Raw genomic sequence first — 27478 nt, 5'->3', positions numbered from 1 at the left:
TCAATAACTTTTAGATCTTCATCATTATTTTCATAGGAACTAGAAGAACACGCTTTTATAAAGGTATCTTTCTTAGCACGCATCCTAGCGGTTCTTTCTTTGCACTCGTCAATGGAAATTCTCATGGCTTTGAGAGACTCATTGATATCATGCTTAGGTAGAATAGATCTAAGTTTCAAAGAATCAACATCAAGAGCAATTCTATCAACGTTCCTAGCCAAATCATCAATCTTAAGCAATTTTTCTTCAATCATAGCATTAAAATTCTTTTGCGAAGAAATAAATTCTTTAATATTAGATTCAAAATCAGAGGGCATCTTATTATAATTTCCATAAGAATTGGTGTAGGAATTACCATAATTATTATCGGGATTACTAGGATAAGGCCTAGGATTGAAATTTCCTCTATACGCGTTGTTACCAAAATTGTTCCTACCAACAAAATTCACATCCATAGATTCATTATTATTCTCAATCAAAGTAGACAAGGGCACATCATTAGGATTAGAAGAAACACTCTTATCAGCAAATAATTTCATAAGTTCATCCATCTTTCCACTCAAAACATTAATTTCTTCTATCGCATGCACCTTTTTTGTAGTAGATCTTTCAGTATGCCATTGAGAATAATTAACCATAATATTATCTAGGAGTTTAGTAGCTTCTCCTAAAGTAATTTCCATAAAAGTGCCTCGCGCGGCCGAATCTAAAAGATTTCTAGAAGCAAAATTCAATCCGGCATAAATTTTTTGTATAATCATCCACAAATTTAAACCATGAGTAGGGCAATTACGTATCATTAATGTCATTCTCTCCCAAGCTTGTGCAACATGTTCATGATCAAGTTGTTTAAAATTGATAATATCGTTTCTAAGAGAGATGATCTTAGCGGGGGGAAAATACTTAGAGATAAAAGCATCTTTGCACTTGTTCCATGAATCAATACTATTTTTAGGCAAAGATGAAAACCAAACTTTAGCACGATCTCTAAGCAAAAAAGGAAATAGCTTCAATTTAAAAATATCATTATCGACATCCTTTTTCTTTTGCATGTCAGACAAATCAACGAAGCTATTAAGATGGATAGCGGCATCTTCACTAGGAAGGCCGGAGAACGGATCTTTCATGACATGAGAGGCGACGACGGGCTCCGTCTAGAGGCGGATGGAGCGGCCCTGGACGCGGCATGCGCAGTCGTCGGCCATGGCAGAGCTGAAGCTTGAGGCGCAAAAACCAAGCCCCCTACCCGGCGTGTCAAATGTCGAGGGATTGATTCTGAGCTACGGGAAATCCACCAAAACCCTGGTTCGAGCTCTTGGGGCCTGGCTTTGCGTCTACGACGGGCTCTCGGCTCGCGGTGCCCGTTGGTGGGCCGCCTCATGAGTTGGGCCGAGCGACCCCTCCGGGGCCGTAGGCATGTGGTCCGTGCTACCCTAGTTCCCACTGGGCCGATACAGGCCCCCTACAGTCTCGCTGCTGCTGTTGAGGTGTGCACCATAGAAATACTGTCCACTGTATAAATGTAATATATGGCGCACCACCTTTTTTTCCGATCAAAGCTGTGGGATGGAGATTTTTGTTGTTTTCTGTGGCATGCATTAGTGATAATGTTAGATTGGCATGGAAAAGTTACTCCAAAGAATTTATGAGCTATATAGAGATACTTTGTTTTTTTCCAGACATACACAGGATGATTGTTCAAGATCCATCTAAAGCTGTGGGAATTGAGAAATATACATATTCACCGTGTACTGTGAGATATGAAATACCTAATTGTTTTGGATCTTGTTAGCATAATCCTTGTGTCCTGTAGCATAGTAGTATAGGGCTGGTCTGGTAGTTTTCCTTAGCTACCAAGATAAGCTTGATGCCTGACAACTAGTAGCAGCAACCAACTTTGTTTTGTCTGGAGAGGGAATTGATGCTGAGAGTTGATGAGACTTTCATTTTCACTGAAGTATGATGGTTTCACATTTTTAACCATAGTCGTTGGGACCTGAAGCCACTACCTCTGGTACTCATCAGAGTGCTCCCAAATATACTTGGATTAGAATGAAATTGTTATCTAACTTAAGAATAAAGAGTTTTATTGCTGGGTCATTGACCCGTATTAACCAGCTTTGCAACTACATCCCGAAGAACACCAAGTATCTAACCATCTCATCAACCCACAATTTTAGCCGACCATGAATCTGTCACAACTTCCAATGATTGTACATTGTGAATGAAGGGAGCTTTTGACATAATGTTTCACTTCAAAATACTAATATTGCTGAGTATAGTCTATTAGATTTTGAACTGAGAGCTTATGGATGTCTTCCTTGTTACTGACTTGTGTTTTGAGTAGTTATGACCACCACTACTAATATTGTTTTGATTTGGCGTTTTGAGCTTGAAAAACTGCTTTTTTTTGTATGCTCTGATGGAAAGGAAATCTACCACAAGTACTAGTTTGTAGTCGTATTGTTCTCGGGGAGTTGTTGCATGTCTGCTACTCGCATTTACAACTGCTGTTAGAATGCTTTGAAGCATTAATCATAGTAATTTTTGCACTTGAGATTGTGAATCTTATGCCTAGATTTCTTTATGTTCCTTATTTTGTGAAGTGTTTTCCTGATAATTGACACTTTTGACATGACCATATCTTTCCTTCTAGTTGTAATGTTTTCCTGGACATCACACCTACAACTATTGCTAGGGTGTTTTGAAGGAGTATAAATGCAGACACTTTTGACATGATCATATCTTTGCTTCTAGTTGTAATATTTTGTTTTACCTTGTATCATGATGTTGCTCTTTTTGGTTGCAGGAGGCAGAAGCGCTGGATAATCAAAATCGATGAGGTGCTGCATGATTTTACCACCATCAATTGTTTCTCGGTTCCCGAATGCTGTTGACTAAAACATGGCTTCCCACTTCTGCGAATGAGTATCAGCATGGTTTCTAAGTGGCTGTAACATCGTTAGCCTAGATATCCCTACTCTGGATTTGTATGAATACCCGCATCAGTGTGGTTGTAATTTTGGGGTTTGAATTGATGGTGGGTTATTCCATCTGTTGGTATGTTGGAATTAGACTTGAGACTTGTGATGATACTGAAGAACTGCAAGGATGTGTGGAAGTCATGTTGTTGGATTGTTCATTAAGTATATGTTTTCATGGGTGGATTTTCTTCCACCAATTGCACTGCTCAAAAGATTGGTGACAATGCAATCGAAGTATATGGATTTGGAGGGAAAATGTAACATGGACCACTGGACCGTAATTTCACAAAGTCTTTGTTCTAGTGATCTTTGTCTTATTTCACTTCCTGAATTTAGTACTCCCTCCGTAAAGAAAGATTTAAACACTTATATTTCTTTACAGAGGGAGTACCCGCGAAGAGAATCACAGACAGCAGCCAAAGCAGGAAGAGCATAAGCTCTTTTGTTTTCACCGTGAGGGAGAAGGAGGGGGAGGAGGAAAGGTCTCTAAATTTTGTTTTTCACCTTTTCTTTCTGTTTTGATTCGGGTGCTCCAGAGGTGATTCGTGTGTGAAGTTCTTTGGGTGATCGATCTGTTCTTCCGTGCTCGACCAACTATTCGGGTGGCTCCACTGAGTATTTTCTTCTTATTTGGATGGAGCAGAGCTCTCCGTGCGCACGCCCTTTGGAGAGCTCTTTTCTTGGTGAGGTTCTTCCGCACTTTGATCGATTTTGTGTTCTTGTGTTCTGCATGTGCTTGCTCCCGTAGTCCTACTGTCTTTGCTTCTACAGTTGGAGATCTTTGGTAACGTGGTTCGTATGAAGAAAGAAGATCAAATATTGACGTCCACTAGCTTGCAAAGAGTGCATTGTGAGGCATGTATGGTATGGCTAGCCGCCGGCCGACATCGACATTTCATATAATTTCCATTAGCTAATGTAAGCTATTCTAAAACAAAATATAAACAATGTCATGTTATTTGGCTCAACTCGTTAGTCATCGAGTTCCGCTCAATTCGAGCCGAGTCGCGAGCTATTTGGTTAACTTCGACTTTCGATTTTTAATTCCAACATGTAAGAATAGGGAAACCATTTCTATCTGTAATTTGACATTAACTATTCACCAAACCTTTTGCTCACCGTTGACTTGGCTTTTCATGGCCGAGATATCCGAACGAAATCCCTCACATCATTCTAATCTTCTGTTTTTAATGCAACCATGTTCGTCTAGCCCCGCCAATTCCTCTCATCTCTTTCTCCTTAAACTAATCATCAGTCATATTCATCTCTCTTTAAATTTCAACCCACCTCATCGCGATGCTTGCCGTCCATGTCACACGAGTTCTCGCCAACAACGCAACTCAAGTTCAGTCCATTGCATCCCGTGGTTGCAACCTAACTTTTTTTTTTTTTTTTTTTTTTTTGCGGGAGGTTGCAATCTAACTCACCACCATACCGTCCAGATTTGATCCCTTCAATCCTCCTCGACACGGCTATGGTGCCAACGATTGTGCCTCCTTAATGTTCTCCAGTGATCCACCACCAATACTACATGCTACGTTCATCATTGCTACCGCAATGCTATCATCGACATAGTTTGTGAAATACTTTCGCTTTGAGTCAAATTTGTTAATTTTGCGTCCAGAGAAGACGAGAGAGGAGAGCAGACCATTCACCCCACCACCAGGCCACCACCGGTCCATGTCCATCCCTGGCCGCTCCGCTCCCGCCGTGATCCAGCAACGGTCATTGCCGATGCACCACTCCCGGCTCCTCTCTCATCTCTTCTTCCCCCACCCCACGCCCCATTCTCTCGCTCGAGCTCCTCGCCGATTTTACCGATCGTTGGCCTCTGATCCAGGGTTCGCTGCTGCCGGTCGCCATTCACCTGTGTGCCTCAGGAGGAAACAGCTCCCTGGACCTTATCCTTCTTCACATTCTACCTCTACAGATCAGGAACGCCTCGATGGCCGTCTCTTCCGTTTCTCCTTTCTCTCCCTCCTTGCAATACACCGGCCATGATTCAGGGATGGAGAAGGGAGGGGGGTAGAGCCACCATATCAAGAGGTACCTGCCGTCGGGCTGGACCATGTTTTGCTTCCTGTTGTCTTCTCTCTTTTGGGATATCTCATCTTTGTTTTGTTTTTGTTTGTTACAGGTAGAGTGAAGGAGCCACGCTTGAGAACTTGGCGTGAGTTACTTTGGTCCAGCGGCTACCAATGTTCCTTTTTTACTTCAGAGTTCTAAAATCATGTTGCCTTTCAAGAATAAGAGGGAGAAAGGTCCAAACAATCTTTCAAGGTATTTACTCTTGTCGTTTCTCTCTGTAGCTGGAAATTGCTCTTTTGGGATCTTTTCTATGCCTACCTATTATCAAGCCAGTAGAGTGGGGTGGGTTAGATGTGATTATTTTCAGGGGATTGAAATTGAAGGCATCAGTTGGACAATAAATATGCATCACTTGATATCATTGTTTTTTTTTTTGAAACAAACTTGATATCATTGTGATTTTGCACCTCACCATCTTTTTGAAATAAAGTTTAATTTAATCAAGTTCAACTCTATCATCCACAACTAACGACATGTTCCATATTTAGTTGTCTGCTTAAATCTGATTTTTTTTCTGGTTGGTGCAAAAATAGTATGATATCCCTACTGATATGTATGAATATACAGACGAAACACGTATTTACATGTTTAGTTTTTCCAGATTTGTCACACTCGATGGAAACTGGAAGCATCACTCTCCTTGGCTGAAATCACAGTGGTCAAATTATAGATCACAAGCTGTAGACGAATTGTTTCTTCTGATTTCCCAATCTTCAGGTTATGGGTCATTTCCCCTTTGCAAGAATTAATTTGTGTGCCTCCATTTTTGTTCATTCCAAGGTCAAGGGGAAAGAAAAATTTCGAAGGCAGTGATGTTTTCATTACAAATCTGAATATCAGTTGATTAAATTTGAAGTTAGCATTTTCTTTACATGTCCATCTCTTAAGATTCTTGTGTTTGGATACAATAACACCTCAAGTAGCTTATATATATATGCATATACGCCATGTTACATACTCCATTTAGTGGCTAATATAAAACTTCTTATACTACAGAGCTTCTAGAGAGAAGAAAGATAAATGCAGTGATATTCTTATACTGTAGAACTTCTAGAGTGAACAAAGATTAATGGAGTGATATTCTTATACTACAAAACCTCTTATGTACTCCATTTTGGTTATGCTGGCCTCACTTAATTGCTTTGCAGATGGAACTGACCAATCCGTGTGATTGAGGAATCCTTGTGGAGAAAAAGAATTCAAGGAACCCCGCAGCTCCGAATACAGAGGTGAGAAATCGAATCAATCGAGCAGTGCTCTGGTGATCTATTCATCTACATGTTCTGATCTGCATGTATTCCCTGTTTTTCCTCTGCTGGTTCAGCTTTGTTAAACTTATAGCAGATATAAAATACCTGTATATATATGATTAGAACAAGGAAAATACCGAAAAAGGCTTTCGCCCCGCTTTATATATAAAGCATAGACCAACAGTGTCCAGTACCACCGCACGCTCCCACCACAAACGCACACACACACCCAAGGCAGGATACATAGGCGCTGAGCGCAGCAACACACTCCCTAGCACTACACGAGCCGCCGGGAGCTTCATCCGTGGACACCGTGAAGAAGTGAAGCCGCATATGACGAACCGTGGGCTCCAAGGCGGCGCCTTCAGGAAGGATACGGCACCGGAGCGCCGCCACCGCCTGATCCGAGGATCAGAGTTTCCCCTGGAGCAACACGATGGGCAGTGATAGCCGCGATGACGCCTTCAAGAAGGGGGCGATCTTCGCCGTCGCCAGTCCGTCCGAAGATAGAGAGGTTTTCACCCCGGCCAACACACACCGCCACCGAACACCACATCCCGGCTACCACGCCGCCCACACGGCCGTGGCAGCCGGGCAGCACCGAGGCACGAGCTCTGCCCATGAGCACCGCGCCACCACCACCAGGGCCGTCGCCCCAGAATCCAAGACCTTGACACCAAGTCCTCCGAGCCCCACCGATACCCCAACCGCAGAGACGGGCGGAAAGGCTCCGCCTTTCGCACCCCTGGCCGGTCCCAGCGCCGAGACCCAATAGGCCGGCGACAAGCCTCCATCGATCCGTCCTGCGACACCGCGCGCGAGACGAGCGCAGTCCTGCCGTCGGGCGCGAGACGGGCCGGTCCTGTTGTCGGGCGCGAGACGAGCGCAGTCCTGCTGCCGGGCGCGAGACGGGTCGGTCCTGCTGCCGGGTGCGAAACCAGCTCAGTCCTACGGCACCAGGTGCGAGACGGTCGATGGACAGCAGCCGGGAGAAGGCCAGCCCACCGGCGAGAGAAGCGAACGGACGCCGAGGAGAGGAGTCGAAGGCCTATACAGGCAGCCTACAGACGAGCCGACACCAGAACAATCTGGCCGCCGCCGCAATCAACCTGCCACCACCACGGCAGCCGCCGGGCACGCACCCGCGCCGCCACCCCGACCAGCCGAGGGGGCCTCGGTCAGGGCCGCCACCCGCAGCCCTAGCCGTTGCGGCCCACGCCGCCAAGAGGCCAGATCCGGAAGAGCCGCCGCGGCCGCCGTCTCCAACCTCCGGCCCGCACCACCACCACCAACTGTCGCGGTGCCACCACCACCTGCCGCGGCCACGGCAGAGGTGGCCACCGGCAGCCCGCGCCGCCCGCAGCCCGTGCCGCCATGAGCCAGATCTGGCCGCGCTGGAGTCGCCGCCGTCTCGGGTACACGCGCCACCCGCCTAGCCGCCCGCCGCGGGGGGAGGCAGGGCGCCGCCCCAGCCCGCCGCGCCGCCATGGAGCCCGGCTGCAGCTCCACGACCCTGCCCGGGACGCCGGCCCGCGCCAGCACCGCCCGAGCGGGGAGACAAAGGGGCCCCGCCGCCGCCGGCAACAGCAGGGCTTCGCCCGGCTGCGCCCCTGGGCGGCGGCAAGGGAGGAGGATGGGGGAGGAGGGAGCGGCGGCGAGGGTTGGGGTTGGCCTCCGGGCCGCCTCGCGGGAGACGACGCGGAGGGTTGGGGTTCAACCTGTCCGTGAGGTTTTCTCCGAACAAGCAAAATTAGCACTCTCTATCTTGAGTTGTCAGTTTGATTTACATACACATGTCACTAGACTATGCATCATCAAGCAGAATGTTTATGTGTGTTGCCAGTAACAAATTGTATCAAATCTTGTGTTAAAACAATACTATCAAATTAACTTTCCAACCAGGATTTCAAGAAAAAATATTGTGCTGGAGCAAGAAAGGGAACATGGTAAGGAGTGTGCCTACAAGAGTTTCTCTGTTCTCTTCTTAGGGCATGTACAATGGTTGATAAGATAGTCTTATCTTAATTTTTGCATGTAATTTAGAGATGACAAAAAAATATGTATACAATGGGTCATCTCTTAGTCTTATCTTCAATAACTAGACATTCCTAAAAACGTGGTGACACATATTATGCTAAGAGATCATCTCTTGTCTTATCTTAAATAAGAGAAGACAAGCCTTTTCTTAAGAGTTCTTTCTCCTCCACCTCATCATTTATCCTATGTGGCACTCCTAAGATAGCACCATTGTACATGCCCTTATTGGTTGCCATATGCAGCTTGCGGGTCTCAACTTAATAAATACATCAACCGCGTACCGAAGGAAAAACTCATTACATGAATTCTGAGTAGGTATTTTCAGTCTTTCGCAATGTAGTTTGTTTATTTTTCTCTGCACCATGATGTGCTGATAAAATTTGGATAATCAATCCAATTTCCAGTGATGATGCCCTAGCTGATCATGCTTCTTTACCACAATCATTTTCCTGACAGTAGTTGTGCATGCAGTACATGTTTTCAGTTGAGCGAACCCTCTTTTAGTTAGAGATCAAAATTCAAGCCTGACATGGCATATGAATGCTCCCAGTTTAGCAAAAGCCGTGATCTTTCCAACTTTGAGAGTTGAAGGAAATCTCCGGATAAAAAATTGAAGAATTCATATAGCACAGTACAGGGTGAGCATCCACATGACAGTTCTAAAGTTGTTTTTACCATATGGAAGCTCATAAGTTATGATAAGAATAAAAATGCAAAGTTTCAAAAACTTATGTTTCCAGCATGATGGCTCCCCTGTTTCTATGGTAATCTTTTTCAAATATTCTGATCATGGTCCTCTAAGCATTCCTGGTTTGTCACTTGAGCCTGAACCGTGGGTCGCTGATCCAACGAACATTGATGAAATCCATAGAAAAAAGCTTAGCTAACTCTTCATAACAAATGGACTGAGTTAGTGCGCGCACTCACCGGCCGGTGCTTCTCAGTTTTTTTAACATGCTATAGCAGCTATACAATATCAGATTTATGGAAACATATTTCACAATTGGTAATTAGTGTGTTCTATTCTCCTTTCCTTGGATATTTCTTATTCTGTTTTAGAATTATTATTTTTCGTCCGCACTTTCAAGTATTTATGCGCCTGGGGTCTTTCATTCTACAGCTGAACAATTATATCTCAAAATAGCTTGCGCTGCGCCCCCTATATTTGATCCTTCTGCCCTCTTTTAAATTCAACCTCTAATTGACGTCTTCTTTCGTTGTTGTTGTATATACTTGCACCAAATTATACAAAATGAAATATTGTGGAACAGGCATATTCAAAACTGTTTTTTGAAGTTAAATATCTAATGTGAGAAGCCTAGATATAAGAAATATAGGTGTAAGGCGATTGTTTTGAGGTGTCAATGCAACTTACAGTACATGGATCTGGTTAGAACTTTGATACTTCTTGCTTTGATATGCTGCTACGGTAGCTCAATACCGATGAAACAGAAGGATTGGTCATGTCACCAAATGGGTACCACACACATATAGATTGTTGCTTGCTCTCACGATCCATGTCATCCTCGATCCATGTTGGTATGCATCCTCTCCCTTTCCTTTCCTCTCTACTAAGTTGTCTCTCCTTTTCCTTTAATTATTCATGTGATCTTTTTTGCTCTGAGAAGCCCTTCATGATGCACAGAAGGATTCAGTTTCTGAATTCTTATCAACAGGTTTCAGTTGTCTATTGCAAAAATGTTCTATGTATATTATGTGAGTTAAAGGGTCAACCAAATGATCATATATGTATTTATATAGAATCATATCTATCTATTGGCAGCCATGTCTTATGCATACATCTTTGCTGATTAAAAAAAATATGCACAAAGACCTACGTGAAATAGCTCGATAAACAAAAAATACTGCTCGACCGATTTCTTCCTCTTATTCACTGTTCCATTTTATAACACAAAGCGCTCACATGGGCTCTCTTGGGCGCGGCGTGTCGCCGCGCCTCTGCCTGCTAGTCAGGATTAATTGTTGCTATCTAGAGTATTTATTGAAAGATGTGTGATCAGAGAAAATTAGCTCTAATCCTAGCGTAATTATGGGGAGCACACTTGAAAGCATCGATGGTAAAGGATGTTTAGTTTGAAAACCCCAAGAGATGGGTGGTAACTTGAGGAAGTAAATCTGACGCTCCACTGACTTGATCCAAGGGCCATGCACCGGTGTCATTCCTAGCGGTCTCCTATAAAAGGGGTACGGCATCCGGATCTGACCCAAATTGACTCCCCCCCCCCCCCCCCAAATCATCTTGGCCGGCCCTATGGCGTCCCAAAGCAGCCCGGCCGGAGCGCCGCCCGGTTTCCCTAAACCTACGAACTACCTTCCCGCCGTCGATCTTCCCCGTGCCCTCGGACGCTGCCGCATGCTGCTGGACAGGCTGCTGCAACATGAGGACGGGTGGGTGTTCGCCAAGCCGGTGGATACATACGAACTCGGACTCCGCGACTACTACTCCATCATCGCCGAACCCATGGATCTCGGCACTGTCAGCCGCCGCCTTGAATTGCGTCGCTACCCGAACCTGCTCTGCTTTGCCAAGGATGTCCGGCGTACCTTCAGCAACGCCATGACCTACAACAACAAGGGAGACGATGTGTATGAGAGTGCTGCTAAGCTCTCTCGCATCTTTGAGTCAGGGTGGGCCTCCATTTTGGCGGCGCTCCCGTCGCCGCCGCCGGTCGCCGTGCGCAGGGCAAGGCTCAAGGATGAGTTGCCGCGGCTGCCGGTGGACTTGCAGGACAAAGCGGCCATCATTATGACAGACATAGGCGGGTGGATCCAGGAGGTGGATGGGAGGGTTGAGGTGGATTTGGACAAGGCCGACGAGGCGACTCTTGACAAGCTCGAGTGGCTGCTCGCTCTCGCCACCATGAGGAAGGTAATTATTTTGTCCATTTGAAGTCCTTATGTTTCTGATTTGGGCAGCATAATTTTGCGATGCTTGGTAGCAATCTTGTCCAAAGCGGCCATATTTATTGCAATGCTGTTTAGCGATCTTGTCCAAACGTGCTCGTGTAGGCCGTGTTAAAGATGGAAACCTATTTTTGATGATATAATAAGAAGTCCAGGGCGTCAGGTTGTACCAACGTGAAGAAAATCCCATTTTTGGGACAGAAAGGTGCATATTTTCGTCATATTGGAATTGGTAGTGATATTGGCACAATGCCTTTCTGGGAGGGTGAATTGCATTGTTGATACAAGAAGTTTTGTCCAAGAAGTTTAGTTTCATATATCAAGTAGTATCAAATTTTACACTTGGGTACATGATGCTGCATAAATGGTACTCCCTCTGTAAAGGGAGTACAAAATCCTTGTGTCATGCATCTATGTTTTGGATCTTGTTAGTGTGTCCTGTAGCATAGTAGTATAAGCTTGCTGCCTGACAATTAGTAGGTTGTTTTGTCTGGAGAGGGAATTGAATGCTGAGAGATGATGAGAATTTCATTATCATTGAAGTATGATGATTTCAAGTTTTCAACCATAGTCACTGGGACCTGAAGCCACTACCTCTGGTACAGATCAGAGAGCTCCCAAATATACTTGGATTAGAATAAAATTGTTATCTGACTTGAGAATAAAGAGCTTCATTGCTAGGTCATTGACCTGGATTAACCGGCTTTGCAACCACATCCCTAAGAACACTAAGTCTCTAATAATCTCATCAACTTCCAATGGTTGTACATTTTGAACGGAGGGAGCTTTTGACATAATGTTTCACTTCAAAATACTAATATTGTTGATTATAGTCTGTTACATTTTAAACTGAGATTTTGTGGATGTATACCTTGTTACTCACTTGTGTTTTGAGTAGTCATGATCACTACTCTAGTTGATTTGGCATTTTGAGGCTTGAAGATCTGCTTCTTCTTTTTACGCACTGATGGAAAGGAATCTACCACTAATACTACTCCATCCGATCCAAAGTAAGTGTCGCGGTTTTAGTTCAGAACTAAAACCTGAACTAAAACCACGACACTTATTTTGGATCGGGGGAGTAGTTTGTAGTCATATTATTCATGGGGAGTTGCTCCATGTCTGCTACTCGCATTTACAACTGCTGTTGATGCTTTGAAGCATCAATCATAGTAATTTTGTATTCCTTGAGATTGTGAATCTTATGCCAAGATTTCTTTGTTCTCCTTCTTTTGTGAAGTGTTTTCCTGATAGTTGACACTTTTGACATGACCATATCTTTCCTTCTAGTTGTAATGTTTTCCTGGACATCACACCTACAACTATTGCTAGGATGTTTTGAAAGAGTATAAATGCTGACACTTTTTGACATGATCATATCTAATATTTTGTTTTGCCTTGGATCACGATGTTGCCCTTTTTGGTTGCAGGAGGCAGGAGCGCTGGATAATCAAATTTGATGTGGCGCTGCATGATTTTACCAGCGTCAATTGTTTCTCGGTTCCGGAACGCTGTTGACTTAAACATCGCTTCCCTCTTTTGCGAATGAGTATCAGCATGATTTCTAAGTGGCTGTAACATCGCTAGCCTAGATATCCCTACTCTGGATTTGTATGAATACCCCAGTGTCAGTGTGGTTGTAATTTGGGGGTTTGTAGCTGGTCGGTTATTCTGTCTGTTGTTATATTGGAATTAGACTTTGAACCTGTGATGATACTGAAGAACTGCAAGGATGTGTGGAAGTCATGTTGTTCGATTGTTCATTAAATATATGATTTTGTGGGCGGATTTTCTGCCATGAATTACACTGCTCAAAAGATTTGTGGCAATGCAATCGAAGTATATCCTCGGTTTCGTGTTCTTCCGCACTTGAATCTGTTTCGTGTTCTTGCGTTCCGAGTATGTCCTCGGCTAACCTCTGGAAGGTGAAGGTACCCTCGAAGCTGAAAGTATTCCGATGGAGGTTGGCACAACACTCTTTACCTGCGGGAGATGTTGTAGCTCACAGGCATATAGCGGAGAGCAGCAGATGCAAAATTTATGGTGCAATGGAGTCCTGGAGACACTCCCATATCAGTTGCACGATGGCAACGTGCGTCTGGGCTTTGGGAAATGAGCTGATCGCCGAGCACCTAGCTAAGACGACGGAGCCATCGACGAGAAAGTGGTTGTTCGCCCTCATGGATCCGATTAAACAAGAGGAATTCAAGACGACAGTAGTGACAAATTGGGCAATTTGACATGATCGGAGAAAGGCAATACATAAGGAAGTTTATGAGAGCCCACTCTCCGCACATGCTTTTATGGACAATTTTTTGTTGAATGTGGGGCTACCTAAGAAACGTACAAATCGGTATATCCTGGTAGCGAGATGGACGTCGCTCCCGACGGATAGTCTAAAGATAGATGTTGACGCGGCGTTGTCCAAGACCAAGCACTCAAACTCACCAGTGGCAATAATTCGGGATGGCAACGAGGCGTTCCTTGAAGCTTCAATGGTCGTTCATGAAGGGATTGCTCATTCGGTGATACTCGAGGCCCTTTCGCACTGGCCGCTGACCTGGGAATGAAGAGATTCGTCCTAAGCTCTAACTATGATGAAGCGGTTAGAGCGATGAATGAAGGAAGCATGGAGATCTTCGGTCACGTGGTTCGTGAGATCAAGCAAATGACGAGAAGTTTCAGATCCGTGATTTTTCAGTATGAAGAAAGAAGATCAAATGTTGACGTCATATATCTTGCAAAGAGTGCAGTGTGCGGCATGTATAGTACACAGTGGCAGATCCAGGACCCAGGCCGAGGGGCCTGGGCCTGGGGCGTGATGATGGATTACTTCGTTGACTATAGCATTACGTACTGTAGCAACACTATAGAGGCACTGTAGCAGCTTGGGGCCATGGGCTTGGCCCAATCCTGGGTCCGCCCGTGACGGTACGGCCAGCCGCCAGCCGACATCGACATTTCATATAATTTCCATTAGCTAATGTAAGCTGTTCTAAAAGAAAGTATAAACAATCTCATGTTATTTGGCTCGACTCGTCAGTCATCGAGTTCGGCTCGATTCGAGCCGAGTCATGAGCTACTTGTTTAGCTCCGGCTTTCGAAATTTAATTCCAGCGTATAAGAGTAGAAAAACCCTTCCTATCTATAGTCTGACAGGAACTATGCACTAGACCTCTCGTTCACCGTCGACTCGGCTTTAATCCCATGGCCGAGATGTCTGAGTGAAATCCTTCACCTCGTTCTAACCTCCTATTTTTATGTAGTCATGTTTGCCTAAACCCGCCAATTCCTCTTGTCCGTTTCTCTCCTTTAACTAATCCTCAATCCCGTTCATCTCTCTTTGGATTGCAATCCACCTCATTGCCATGCCCGCTGTTCACTTGCGTTGCACATGTTCTCTCCAACAACGTAACTCAGATTAAGTCCATTGCATCTCGTGGTTGCAATCCACCTCACCATATCGCCCAGATTTGATCCCCTCCACTCTTCCTCGATGCGGCTATGGTGCCAACGAGATTGTGCTTCCTTGACGTTATCCAGTGATCCACCTCCAACACCACATACCACGTTCGCCAGTGCTACCCCAACACCATCGCAAACGCAGGCAGTCGCGGTCCCTTCACCATGGGAAGATCGGAACATCGACGACGTCGGGGATGATGACCACAGCAGGGATTTCGTTGCTGATCCCGCCTCACCATCACCCCCGTCCCCTCAGCCGCTTCAATAATCTTACCAACACTCCTCGAAGACTATCTCACATGTGTTTTGTGTGCATGTAAAATAAGTGCTTCATTAGCATAGATGGAAAGCTTTGGTGTTTTGCACACCAAGCTACCTAGTGTTGGATTATGGATGGGCTTAGGCCCATATAAGACACTAATCCCTGGTTAATCTTGAGGCCCATGTATGAGATGGCAGGTGGTGGGAAGTTTAGTCCCACCTTGCTAGTTGAGGAGAGTTGAGACCTCTTTATAAGGGCTGCTCTCCCACTTACTTGCGTTGCCAGGATTCGTCGACTCCCTTGCCGGGAGTGGGCCGACTCGGACGTGGGCCTCGGCAAGGCCCACGACTTTCTTCCTTACGGACTATATAAGAAGGCTCTGGCCAGTGAATTAACCTAGTTCGGTTCACTTACTCCCTCTCGCGTGACCTAGCCGTCATCTACTGTTCCTCACTCTGTGCTGCCTCCGGCGATCCCATCCCGACGACTGCGTGCACGGCTGGTCGAGAGAGCAGGTGCCTCCGGAACCCTGTCGTTTGAGATCCTGCCCGGGAGAACGGCAATAAGGTTTTTGGGGAGCATCTCGACGTGACTGCTCCCGATCCGTCCCCAACTCTGTTCGCCTCTGCTTCCACTACTTCCTCTGCATCGACACCATGGCCGTCGCCGCCGCCGCTAAGAAGAAGGCCATGGACGATGCCGAGGCTGCTGCTGCTGCCGCCGTGTTGGCCTGGCCAACCGGAGGGTATGATCTGTTCATCCCTCGTTTACTCGTACTTATGCTAGCCGTATATATGCTGCTCATAGAAGGTTCGATTCTATGTTCTGCACGTGCTAGTATGCTTAGGTATCGCTATGAGATGCATACCTTTTATGCCATGCTTACTGTTTACTCGTGGATAAGTCTAATCGGAGAAGTGCTAATAATTCCATCAATCCAAAAACCTTATTTTAGGCACTTTTCGATTCAAGGCTTTGATGCTACTCTGAAACCGAAAAAGTTTACCGGGACGCATTTTAAGCGTTGGCAGACTAGGACCACCTTGTGGCTCACAGCGATGAACATGTTCTGGGTTGGTGGTGTGTCCCTCACAGAAACGATTGCTCCTGAACAGGAGAAGGCGTTTAGGGAGGTAACCACAATCTTTCTGGGAGTAGTTCTGAGTGTGATTGGAGACAAGTTGGTTGACGCCTATATTCATATGAGTGTTGCCAAAAACTTGTGGGATGCGCTCGGAGTCAAATTCGGCGCAACTGATGCTGGCAGTGAGCTGTATGCCATGGAGCAGTTCCATGATTACAGGATGGTTGATAAACGTTCTGTATTGGATCAGGCTCATGAGATACAGTGCATTGCTAAGGAGCTAGAGCTCCTGAAGTGTGAGTTACCGGACAAGTTTGTCGCGGGTTGCATTATTGCAAAACTCCCTCCTAGTTGGAGGAACTTTGCTACTTCTATCAAGCACTTGAGACGTGAATTCTCTGTTGAGGATGTCATTGGTCATCTCAGTGTTGAGAAGAACTCAAGAGCAAAGGACTCACACGTGAAAGGGGCAGAGGGTTCTTCTAGCGCCAATGTGGTGCAGAAGAATTTCCACAAGTTCAAGGGAAAGAACTCTGTCCAGCAGAATACTACCTTTAAGAAGAAGGGTAAGAAGAAAGACAAAAGAAGAGATGGCTGCTTTACTTGTGGTTCAGATGAACATTGGGCAAACAAGTGCCCAAACAAGTACAAGAAGCCAGCACAAGACTCCAAGTCTGTGAATGTCACTCTGAGCAAAAATGATGCGACATCTGGGTATGGTAATCTCTTTACCATACTTTCAGTCTGTCAGTCCACCGATTGGTGGATTGATAATGGGGCCAATATTCATGTGTGTGCTGATGTGACTTTGTTTTCTTCCTACCAGGTCACACGAGATTGTTCCGTCCTGATGGGGAATGGCTCGCATGCTTCTGGTCATGGTGTTGGCACGGTAGATCTGCTTCGGGAAAGATCGTGCAACTGAAGAACGTGCAGCATGTCCCCGCCATAAAGAAGAATCTCGTTAGTGGCTCCCTTCTATGTAAAGAAGGGTTTAAGTTAGTATTTGAGTCTAACAAAGTAGTCGTATCTCGGTATGGACTATTTGTTGGAAAAGGATATGATTGTGGTGGTTTGTTCTGCCTTTCCCTGGAGGATTTCTGTAATAAAGTCGTGAACCAAATTCATTCTAATGTGAACGAATCTGAGGTTTGGCACTCACGTCTTTGTCACATAAATTTCGGTTGTATGACGCAGCTAGCTAAGATGGATTTAATCTCGAGTTTCACATTAGCCAAAGGCTCTAAGTGCCATGCGTGTGTGCGAGCTAAGCAACCTTGTAAGCCTCACAAGCTTGTGAAGGAGAGACACCTGGCACCTCTAGAACTCATACATTCAGATCTCTGTGAGATGAATGGTGTGTTGACTAAAGGTGGAAAGAAATACTTCATGACTCTGATTGATGATTCCACTAGACTTTGCTATGTGTATTTGTTAAATACTAAGGATGAGGCTCTACACTACTTTAAAGTCTATAAGGCTGAAGTTGAGAACCAACTTGAGAAGAAAATAAAACGAGTCCGGTCTGATCGTGGTGGAGAGTACTTTTCTAATGAGTTTGATTTATTCTGTGCGGAACATGGTATTATTCATGAGAGGACGCCTCCCTACTCAACCCAGTTAAACGTGGTTGCCAAATGGAAAAACCATACTCTAACTGATTTGGTTAACGCCATGTTAGATACATCGGGTTTATCCAAGACATGGTGGGGGGAGGCTGTAATGACATCTTGTCATGTCCTGAATAAAGTTCCCACAAAGGATAATGAGACTACTCCCTATGAGCAATGGGAAAAGAAAAGAACTACACTCTCTTACTTGCGCACTTGGGGCTGTTTGGCGAAAGTCAACGTGCCAATAATCAAAAAGCGCAAGTTGGGACCAAAGACCGTGAACTGTGTTTTTCTTGGCTATGCCAAGCATAGCATTGGCTATAGATTTCTAGTGATGAAATCCGAGGTACCTGACTAGAAGGTCGGTACAATTATAGAGTATAGGGATGCTACATTCTTTGAGGATATTTTCCCCATGAGAGATATACAAAGCAATTCTAGATTGGAATCTAATGAGACTCCTGAACCTGCTATTCCGATGGAATATTATGAACATAAAAGTGATAAGAATTCCATGGAGGATGACGAGGAAGCTCCTGTTAGGAGCAAGAGACAGAGGACTGCAAAGTCCTTTGGTGATGATTTCCTCGTGTACCTCGTGGATGATGATACTCTCAGCTCCATTTCAGAAGCTTATGCATCTCCGGATGCTGACTACTGGAAGGATGCGGTCCGTAGTGAGATGGATTCCATCTTGGCTAACGGGACATGGGAGATCACTGATCGTCCTTATGGTTGTCGACCATTAGGATGTAAGTGGGTGTTCAAAAGGAAGCTTAGGCCCGATGGTACTGTTGAGAAGTACAAGGCTAGGCTTGTGGCCAAGGGTTATACCCATAAAGAAGAAGAGGATTTCTTTGACACTTATTCACCAGTGGCTAGACTGACAACCATTCGAGTGTTACTCGCTTTGGCTGCCTCACATGGTCTTCTCGTTCATCAGATGGACGTTAAGACGGCTTTCCTTAACGGAGAGCTAGACGAGGAAATTTACATGCAACAGCTGGATGGCTTTGTAGTAAATGGTCAGGAAGGAAAGGTGTGTAAGCTAGTGAAATCTTTGTATGGCCTGAAACAAGCACCTAAGCAATGGCATGAGAAGTTCAACACTACTCTGACATCTGTTGGCTTTGTTGTGAACGAAGCTGACAAATGTGTATACTATCACTATGGTGGGGGCGAATGAGTTATACTGTGTCTGTATGTCGATGTAATACTGATATTTGGGACCCACCTCAAGGTCATTGAGGAAGTCAAGTCTTTTCTATCTCACAACTTTGAGATGAAGGACCTGGGTGTGGCTGATGTTATCCTAAACATCAAGCTACCGAGAAATTCTGAGGGTGGAATTATACTTTTGCAATCCCACTATGTTGAGAAGATTTTGAGCCGTTTTGGATATTCGGACTGCAAACCTTCTGCAACACCATATGATCCTAGCGTGCGGATTCGAAAGTTTGAAGGCACGGCTGTAGATCAATTGAGATATTCTCAAATGGTTGGTTCACTGATGTACCTAGTATGTGCTACTTGTCCTGACATCTCATTTGCTATGTGCAAACTGAGCCGGTTTGTTTCCAATCCGGGAGATGTGCATTGGCATGCTGTTGAGCGAGTGATGCGTTATTTGCAAGGTACTGCGAACTATGGAATTCACTATTCTGGGTACCCAACGGTACTTGAGGGGTATAGTGATTCGAATTGGATATCTGATGCTGATGAGATAAAAGCCACAAGTGGACATGTCTTCACACTTGGTGGTGGTGCTGTTTCCTGGAAGTCTTGCAAGCAGACGATCTTAACAAGATCGACTATGGAAGCAGAACTCACAGCATTAGACACATCATGCGTCGAAGCAGAATGGCTTTGAGAGCTTTTGATGGATTTTCCGGTGGTTGATAAACCAGTGTCGTCTGTCCTTATGAACTGTGACAATCAAACAGTGATTGCCAAGGCTAAGAGTTCAAAGGACAACATGAAATCCACAAAGCACATAAGAAGAAGATTGAAATCTGTCAGAAAATCAAGAAACTCCGGAGTAATAGCGTTGGATTACATCCAAACGGCTAAGAATCTGGCAGACCCTTTTACGAAAGGGCTATCACGGATTGTGATAGAAAATGCATCAAGGGAGATGGATATGAGACCCACGTAAGTTGCCATGGGGATAACCCAACCTATGTGATCGGAGATCTCGTGAATTAGGACCTGGGAAAACAATCCAGCGGTCAACTGAGGAGAGTAATGTATCCTTAATTAACCCACTCCGTTAGAGATGCACAATACTCTCAATTCTGTAAGGCAGGATGACTTTTGTCTTAATGTGTTCCAAAGCTTGTGTAAGCAAGATGCTAACCTACAGAGCATTCTTTGGAGGAACACACCTATGTGAGCCCGACTGCTGGTCACAGTCTATGAGATTGGGTAATCTCTAGTAAGCTCATGAGAAGGTACGGAGTATGACTAATAAGCTCCACACGTGGGGTTTAGCCTTCGGCAGACATGTATCAGCTGACAATAGGCGAAACTTCTGCACGCCAAACTGACAATTCAAGGCATAAGTCCATTGTTCAGTTGTGAAGAAGTCTAATCCTATTGCTCTAGGTGGAAGTTCAACTTAACAGTCTCCACTGAAAATTCTGGTATATCAAACATTGTTTGGAACAGTTGACAAACTTATGTGCCTCGAGATCTGGTGGGGGATTGTTGGATTATGGATGGGCTTAGGCCCATATAAGACACTAATCCCTGGTTAATCTTGAGGCCCATGTATGAGATGGCAGGTGGTGGGAAGTTTAGTCCCGCCTTACTTGTTGAGGAGAGTTGAGACCCCTTTATAAGGGCTGCTCTACCACTTGCCATTGGGAGCTTGGAAAGAGGAGTGGTACACGCGCGCTCCTCCTCCTCCGTCGCCCGCCTCGCTACGCCTCGCCTCGTCACGACGCGCGCGCGCCGCGGGTTGCGGGAATGAGCCGAGCCGAAACTTATTTTTGCCGCTCAGGAATGAATTAATTAATCAAGGATTAATTAACGAGTCGCTAACATGTGGGCCACTGTCCAAGACGTTGGACTGTTGGCTGACTTGCGTTGCCGGGATTCGTCGACTCCCTTGCCGGGAGTGGACCCTTGCCGGGACCCGCATATTCGTCGACTCCCTTGCCGGGAGTGGACCGACTCAGACATGGGCCTCGGCAAGGCCCACGACTCTCTTCCTTACGGACTATATAAGAAGGCTCTGGCCAGTGAATTAATCTAGTTCGGTCCACTCACTCCCTCTCGCGTGACATAGCCCTCATCTACTGTTCCTCACTCTGTGCTGCCTCCGGCGATCCCATCCCGACGACCGCGTGCACGGCTGGTCGGGAGAGCAGGTGCCTCCGGAACCCTGTCGTTCGAGATCCTTCTCGGGAGAACGGCAATAAGGTTTTTGGGGAGCGTCTCGACGCGACTGCTCCCGATCCGTCCCCAACTCTGTTCGCCTATGCTTCCACTACTTCCTCTGCATCGACACCATGGCCGACGATGCCACCGCTAAAAAGAAGGCCACGGACGACACCGAGGCTGCTGCTACTGCCGCCGCGTTGGCCTGGCCAACCGGAGGGTATGATCTGTTCATCCCTCATTTACTCATACTTATGCTAGCCGTATATGTGCTGCTCATAGAAGGTTCGATTCTATGTTCTGCACGTGCTAGTATGCTTAGGTATCGCTATGAGATGCATACCTTTTATGCCATGCTTACCGTTTACTTGTGGATAAGTCTAATCGGAAAAGTGCTAATAATTCCATCACCTAGTGCATACATGTGTGCTTCCATTGGCTTAGTGCTTCAATATTATATGCGATGTGCTTCAAACACAAACACAATATATTTCCTAATACCTACGTGTGTGCATGCATCAGTATAATATATGGCATGCTTCAAACTCATACACAGTATGCTCCTAGCTAGTACATATATGTGTGCTTCATTCCTTGGACTACAATGAAAAATATTTTGGCACTATACTTTTCATGCTTCACCTTTCATAAAAATCCAATTCCAAGTCCAACCATGCATGCTTCATAGCAGCAAATATAACTTTACATCCAAATCCAACAATACATGCTTCAAAGCATAAAATGAAGCACTAAGAACGAAGCATGAAGGGTAGTCCCCACAAAAAAAATGTAGGATTGCATTGTTCTGACTATCTACTCACACATATGCTTCGCTGGTATTATTACAATGATTGGGTACGTTCATGCTTCAACCATCACAAAATTTATGTTTCTAAATACAACAATATTTGCTTCCTCCAATGTCAGGATTAATTATTGTTTATCTAGAGTATTTATTGAAAGATGCATGATCAGAGAGAGCTACTAGATCTAATCCTATAGTAGTAATTATGGGGAGCACACTTGAAAGCATCGATGCTTCAAGGATGTTTATAGTTTGAAAACCACAAGAAGATGGGTGGTAATTTCAGATTTGGAAAAAAAGAGGGTGGTAATTTGAGGAAGTAAATCTGACGGTCCACAATAACTTGATCCAAGGGCCATGCACCTGTCTCATTCCTAGCCATGTCCTATAGAAGGGTTCGGCATCCGGATTCGTGGTTTTGAAACTGATCCAAATTTGACTCCCACCCAAATCCTCTCGACCGGCCCTAGCTATGGCGTCCCAAAGCAGCCCGGCCGGAGCGCCGCCCGGTTTCCCTAAACCTGCGAACTACCTTGCCGCCGTCGATCTTCCCCGTGCCCTCGAACGCTGCCGCGTGCTGCTGGACGAGCTGCTGCAACATGAGGACGGGTGGGTGTTCGCCAAGCCGGTGGATACATACGAACTCGGACTCTGCGACTACCACTCCGAAATCCGCCAACCCATGGATCTCGGCACCGTCCGCCGCCGCCTTGAACGGCGTCGCTACCAGAACCCGCTCTGTTTTGCCAGTGATGTCCGGCATACCTTCCGCAACGCCATGACCTACAACTACAAGGGCGATGATGTGTATAAGACTGCTGATGTGCTCTCTCGCATCTTTGAGTCAGGGTGGGCCTCCATTTCTGCAACGCTCCAGTCGCCGCCGCCGGTCGCCGAGCGTAGGGCAAGGCTCAAGGATGAGCTGCCGCGGCTGCCGGTGGAATTGCAGTACAAAGCGGCCGTCATTATGAAGGACGTAGGCGGGTGGATCCAGGAGGTGGATGGGAGGGTTGAGGTGGATTTGGACAAGGCCGACGAGGCGACTCTTGACAAGCTCGAGTGGCTGCTCGCTCTCGCCACTATGAGGAAGGTAATTATTTTGTCCATTTGCACTCCTTGTGTTTCTGATTTGGGCAGTATAATTTTGCGATGCTTGGTAGCAATCTTGCCCATCTTTATTGTAATGTTGTTTAGCGATCTTGTCCAAACGTGCTCGTGTAGGCTGTGTTAAAGATGGAATTTCGTGGGGTATGCTTGCATTACCTATTTTTTGATGATCTAGTAATATCATTGTGATGAAATTCCCATTTTGGGGGACAGCAGGGTGAATATTTTCGTCATTTTGGAATCGGTAGTGGTATTGTCAACATGCCTTTCTGGTAGACTGAATTGCATTCTTGATACAAGAAGTTGTCCAAGAAGTTCAGTTTCATACATCAAGTATCAAAGTTTAGTAGTTTACACTTGGGTACATGATGCTGTATAAATGGTACTACAAAACAGCCTGACTCACTCACGCGATGCCGACGTGGAATGCCACTTTGATCTGGAGCGTTTGGGCGGTATTTTTCTTGCGTGAGCGGCACGTGAGGGGGAGCGGAAGGGACGTGTGTGCAACCGGAATTAGTTGTGGTTGTGGCCTCTAGTTTTTCACCCTTTTGTGCTCTTTGCGGTTCGTTCTGTCAATTTCAACTAGGGTTTCATGCTCTTGATTAATCTCTCTGTAATTGGTAGTTAATGGTACTTCCTCCGTCTCAAAATATAAGACATTTTGGCAGGAGCCTACAAAAACGTCTTATATTTTGAGTCGGAGGTAGTAGTAGTTTTGCGAATGTTGTACGGTATTAAGTGGTAAGTGTATCCGTAGTTTACTGTTTTGATAGATTGCTCTGTTAGGATTACAATGCCCTTTTTTCACATATGTTCATGCAAATACTTAGAAAGTTGACATCTTTCAATTGCATCTTGCAATGTAAGCAATGATGTTCATCAGTTCACTTTGGAAATATCACCATGGTTTTTTCCTGGCAAGACGTGCACTTCACCAACGGCATGTGCAGCGCCGTCCTATGGCTCTGCCTCGCCGTTCGGCCATGGCGTCGTCCCTGGGTTGAGTGAGTGGGACAGGGGGCATGTGAGAGAGGGGTGGCATGAGTGCCGCTGCTGGATTTGGGGACTAGAGGAATGGCGATTGAACTAGGGATTTGACGCTCGATTTGATAATTTAGGGCCAATTGCTATTTTGAAGACTAAATGATCAAGAAGGACCAAAGTAATAAGTTGTAACTGCAAGTTTTCAAAAAAGAAAAACTCCAGCCATCAGAGGTGAATTGGTACATGGGACTGTTTGGTTTCCACCCGCGCACACCCTGCCAATAGCTGGCGCGCTAATATATCGGCGAGGGAATCCGCCGCCAGCGTTTCGCCCGCTCATGGGCGTAAAAATTGAACTGCCCAATATTTTGGCGTGGCTCCCAAAATTTGGCGTCCATCCAAGCGGCTACCCGTCCTAGCAATGAACCCCAATTTTTTTGGCACGACAGCTTGGGGCTATAATCCAAACGACCCCATGGCATGCCCCGTTGGTCTCGCGTGGTTGGGCTAAGCTGTTTTATACCATTAACGCAACATCATGTACCCAAGTGTAAAATTTGATACTTGATGTATGGAACCGAACTTCCTGGACAACTTCTTGTATTAATAGCGCAATTCACGCTTTCTAGGATTTCACCTATTAGACTTCGTGTGGACGAACCAGATTGGCTGCAGTTCATCCTGCCCATAGCCCTTGGATCCGAAATTGAATACTCTCATCAAGGAGTTGTATGTTTTGATCGTTGGAGTTCGTGCTTTGTCATTCTTCCCTCGTGTAGCTAATTGGAAGGTTTTCATTGTTTTCTGTGAGATGCATTAGTGATAATGTTAGATTGGCATGGAAAAGTTACTCCAAAGAATTTATGAGCTATCTAGAATATGTTCAGTAAAATATGTTATTCCAGGCTTTAGAATGCTATGTGATACTTTGGTTTTCCCAGACCATGCTATGTTATATATGCTCCGAGGAACATACACACTACACAGGATGATTGTTCGAGATCCTCCTAAAGCTGCGAGAACTGAGAAGTAGGCATATTGTGTTTTAGTTGGTTCACCGTGTACTGTGAGATGTGAAATACCTGAATGTTTTGGATCTTGTTAGCATAATCCTTATCTTGTAGCACAGTAGTAATATAGGTCTGGTCTGGTAGTTTTCCTTAGCTATTAAGATAAGCTTGCTGCCTGACAACTGGTAGGTTGTTTTGTCTGGAGAGGGAATAGAATGCTGAGAGATGATGAGACTTTCATTTTGATTTAAGTATGATGATTTCAAGTTTTCAACCATAGTCACCGAAACCTGAAGCCACTACCTATGGTACTCATCAGAGAGCTCCCAAATATATACTTGGATTAGAATAAAATTAACTTAAGAATAAAGAGCTTTATTGCTGGATCATTGACCTGGATTAACCGGCTTTGCAACCACATCCCGAAGAACACTAAGTCTCTAACCATCTCATCAACCCATATTTTTAGCCGGCTATGAATCTGTCGCAACTTCCATTGGTTGTACATTTGTGAACAAAGTGTGCTTTTGACATAATATTTCAAAATACTAAAATTGTTGAATATAGTCTGTTGGATTTTGAACTAGGAGTTTGTGGATCTGTACCTTGTTAGTGACTTGTGTTTTGAGTATTCATGATCACTACTCTAGTTGATTTGGCATTTTGAGGCTTGAAAATTTGCTTCTTTTTTTGTGCGCACTAATGGAAAGGAAATCTACCACAAATACAAGTTTGTAGTCCATATTATTCACGTGGAGTTGTTGCATGTCTGATACTCGCATTTACAAGTGCTGTTAGGATGCTCTGAAGCATGAGACAATCATAGTAATGTTTTGTACTTGACATTGTAAATCTTACACCTAGATTTCTTTGTTTTCCTTCTTTTTTGCGAACTGTTCTCCTGATAGTTGACACTGACGTAAATGTGCACATCACAGCTACAAGTATTGCTAGGATTTTTTGAAGGAGTATAAATGCAGACACTTTTGACATGATCATATCTTTGCTTCTAATTGTCATATTTTGTTTTGCCTTGGATCACAATGTTGACCTTTTTGGTTGCAGGAGGCAGGAGTGCTGGATAATCAAACTCGATCTGGCGCCGCATGATTTTTACGCCATCAATTGTCTCTCAGTTCCAGAACACTGTTGACTTAAACATGGCTTCCCTCTTCTGCGGATAAGCATCAGCATGATTTCTAAGAGGATGTAACATGGATTTGCATGAATACCCCAGTGTCTGTTGTTGTCGTAATTTGGGGGTTTGTATTGATGGTGGTTATTCTGTTTGTTGTATGTTGGAATTAGACTTTAGACTTGTGATGATACTGAAGAACTGCAAGGATGTGTGGAACTCATGTTGTTGGATTGTTCATTAAGTATATGATTTCGTGGGTGGATTTTCTGCCGTCAATTGCACCGCTCAAAAGATTTGTGACAATGCAATCGAAGTATCTGGATTTGGAGGGGAAAATGTAACATGGACCACTGGACCATAACTTCAGAAAGTCTTTGTTCCAGTGATCTTGTCTTATTTTACTTCCTAAATTCAGTACCTAGGAAGAGGAACAGCAGCCAAAGCAGGAAGAGCAGAAGCTCTTTTGGTTTACCAGATCAAGTCGTTGCCTTGATGTCCAATGGCCAGAATTGGCTGGTGGACTGTCGCTTCGGTTTTTGGTACTGATTTATGCCCTAATAACATTCGGCAATTCTATGCTTGGTGCTATGCTTTCTTCCCAGAAGAGGAAAGTTTTTTATACTGTCGGTTTGGCTGCTGTTTTCTGGGCTATATGGAACTACCGTAATAGGACGACGTTCGAGTTTAAGTTTCCTAAATCTCCATTTGAAATTGTCTTTGCTTCCTGTGCTTCTTTATTATACTGGGCAGGGATGCAGAAACATGGCGACGGGGACGATCTGAGGAGAGGAGCCATGATGCTGAAGGACAACGCCAACAAGATGATGAGGATCTGTGAAGCAGCACAACAACATTCAGGCTAGGCTGATGGCAGGATGTGCAACTGATTCTGTTGCTGCTGATGGTCTTATTTTGTTTCAGTAGGTGGTCTTTTGTTCCTGACCCCTGTGTGGGTGTTTTGCCTTGTGGTGCTCCTGCATGGTCATTTATGGATTTTGGTGTCGTCGTGTTTTCGATCCCATAACGGGTGTTTTGATGACAACGAGCATCTGTGGTGGATTTCCCGGCTATGCATTGAACTTGCATCCCCTTTCCCGCCCCCTATAACTCAATGGGAAGGGGTCATGCCCGTTTAGAAGAAAAAAATAGTCGAACGCCTTCGTGAACCCCCCCCCCCCCCTTCCTCACGAATAGCAGTGCAACAAAATGAAGCACATGAAATCTTCAGCATTCGCAACTGAATCTTATGAAATCAGCAACATTGCGGCACTGGTAATCAATAATCAACATCCGGCTGAACAAGTAAAGACTCGAGCACCACCTTATGGGACGATACTGGCAC

At 45.1% G+C, this 27478-nt stretch overlaps 1 protein-coding gene across 2 annotated transcripts; it reads left to right on the top strand.

The window, feature by feature from the left end:
- Positions 1–4397: 4397 nt before the first annotated feature.
- On the top strand, positions 4398–13047 carry LOC123061600 (transcription factor GTE4). Of its 2 annotated transcripts, none has more exons than XR_006429127.1 (6): positions 4398–4708; positions 4825–5030; positions 5122–5264; positions 5674–5789; positions 6221–11249; positions 12715–13047. XR_006429127.1 is itself a non-coding variant. In XM_044484767.1 (6 exons), exons 5-6 carry the CDS (start codon positions 10632–10634, stop codon positions 12742–12744), a joined length of 648 nt encoding a protein of 215 aa, XP_044340702.1. In that variant the 5' UTR covers positions 4415–5030; positions 5122–5264; positions 5674–5789; positions 6221–6301; positions 8225–10631; the 3' UTR covers positions 12745–13047. The 2 variants fall into 2 exon arrangements, 1 of the variants encoding a protein (XP_044340702.1); XM_044484767.1 differs by having other exon boundaries at positions 4415–5030; positions 6221–6301; positions 8225–11249.
- The last annotated feature ends 14431 nt before the right edge of the window (positions 13048–27478 follow it).

The sequence above is a fragment of the Triticum aestivum genome, chromosome 3A (assembly GCF_018294505.1).
Source record: "Triticum aestivum cultivar Chinese Spring chromosome 3A, IWGSC CS RefSeq v2.1, whole genome shotgun sequence".
In the NCBI taxonomy this organism is placed as follows: Eukaryota; Viridiplantae; Streptophyta; class Magnoliopsida; order Poales; family Poaceae; genus Triticum; species Triticum aestivum.
The sequence above is the reverse complement of the archived record's forward strand: the minus strand, read 5'-3'. Positions and strand labels throughout refer to the sequence as shown.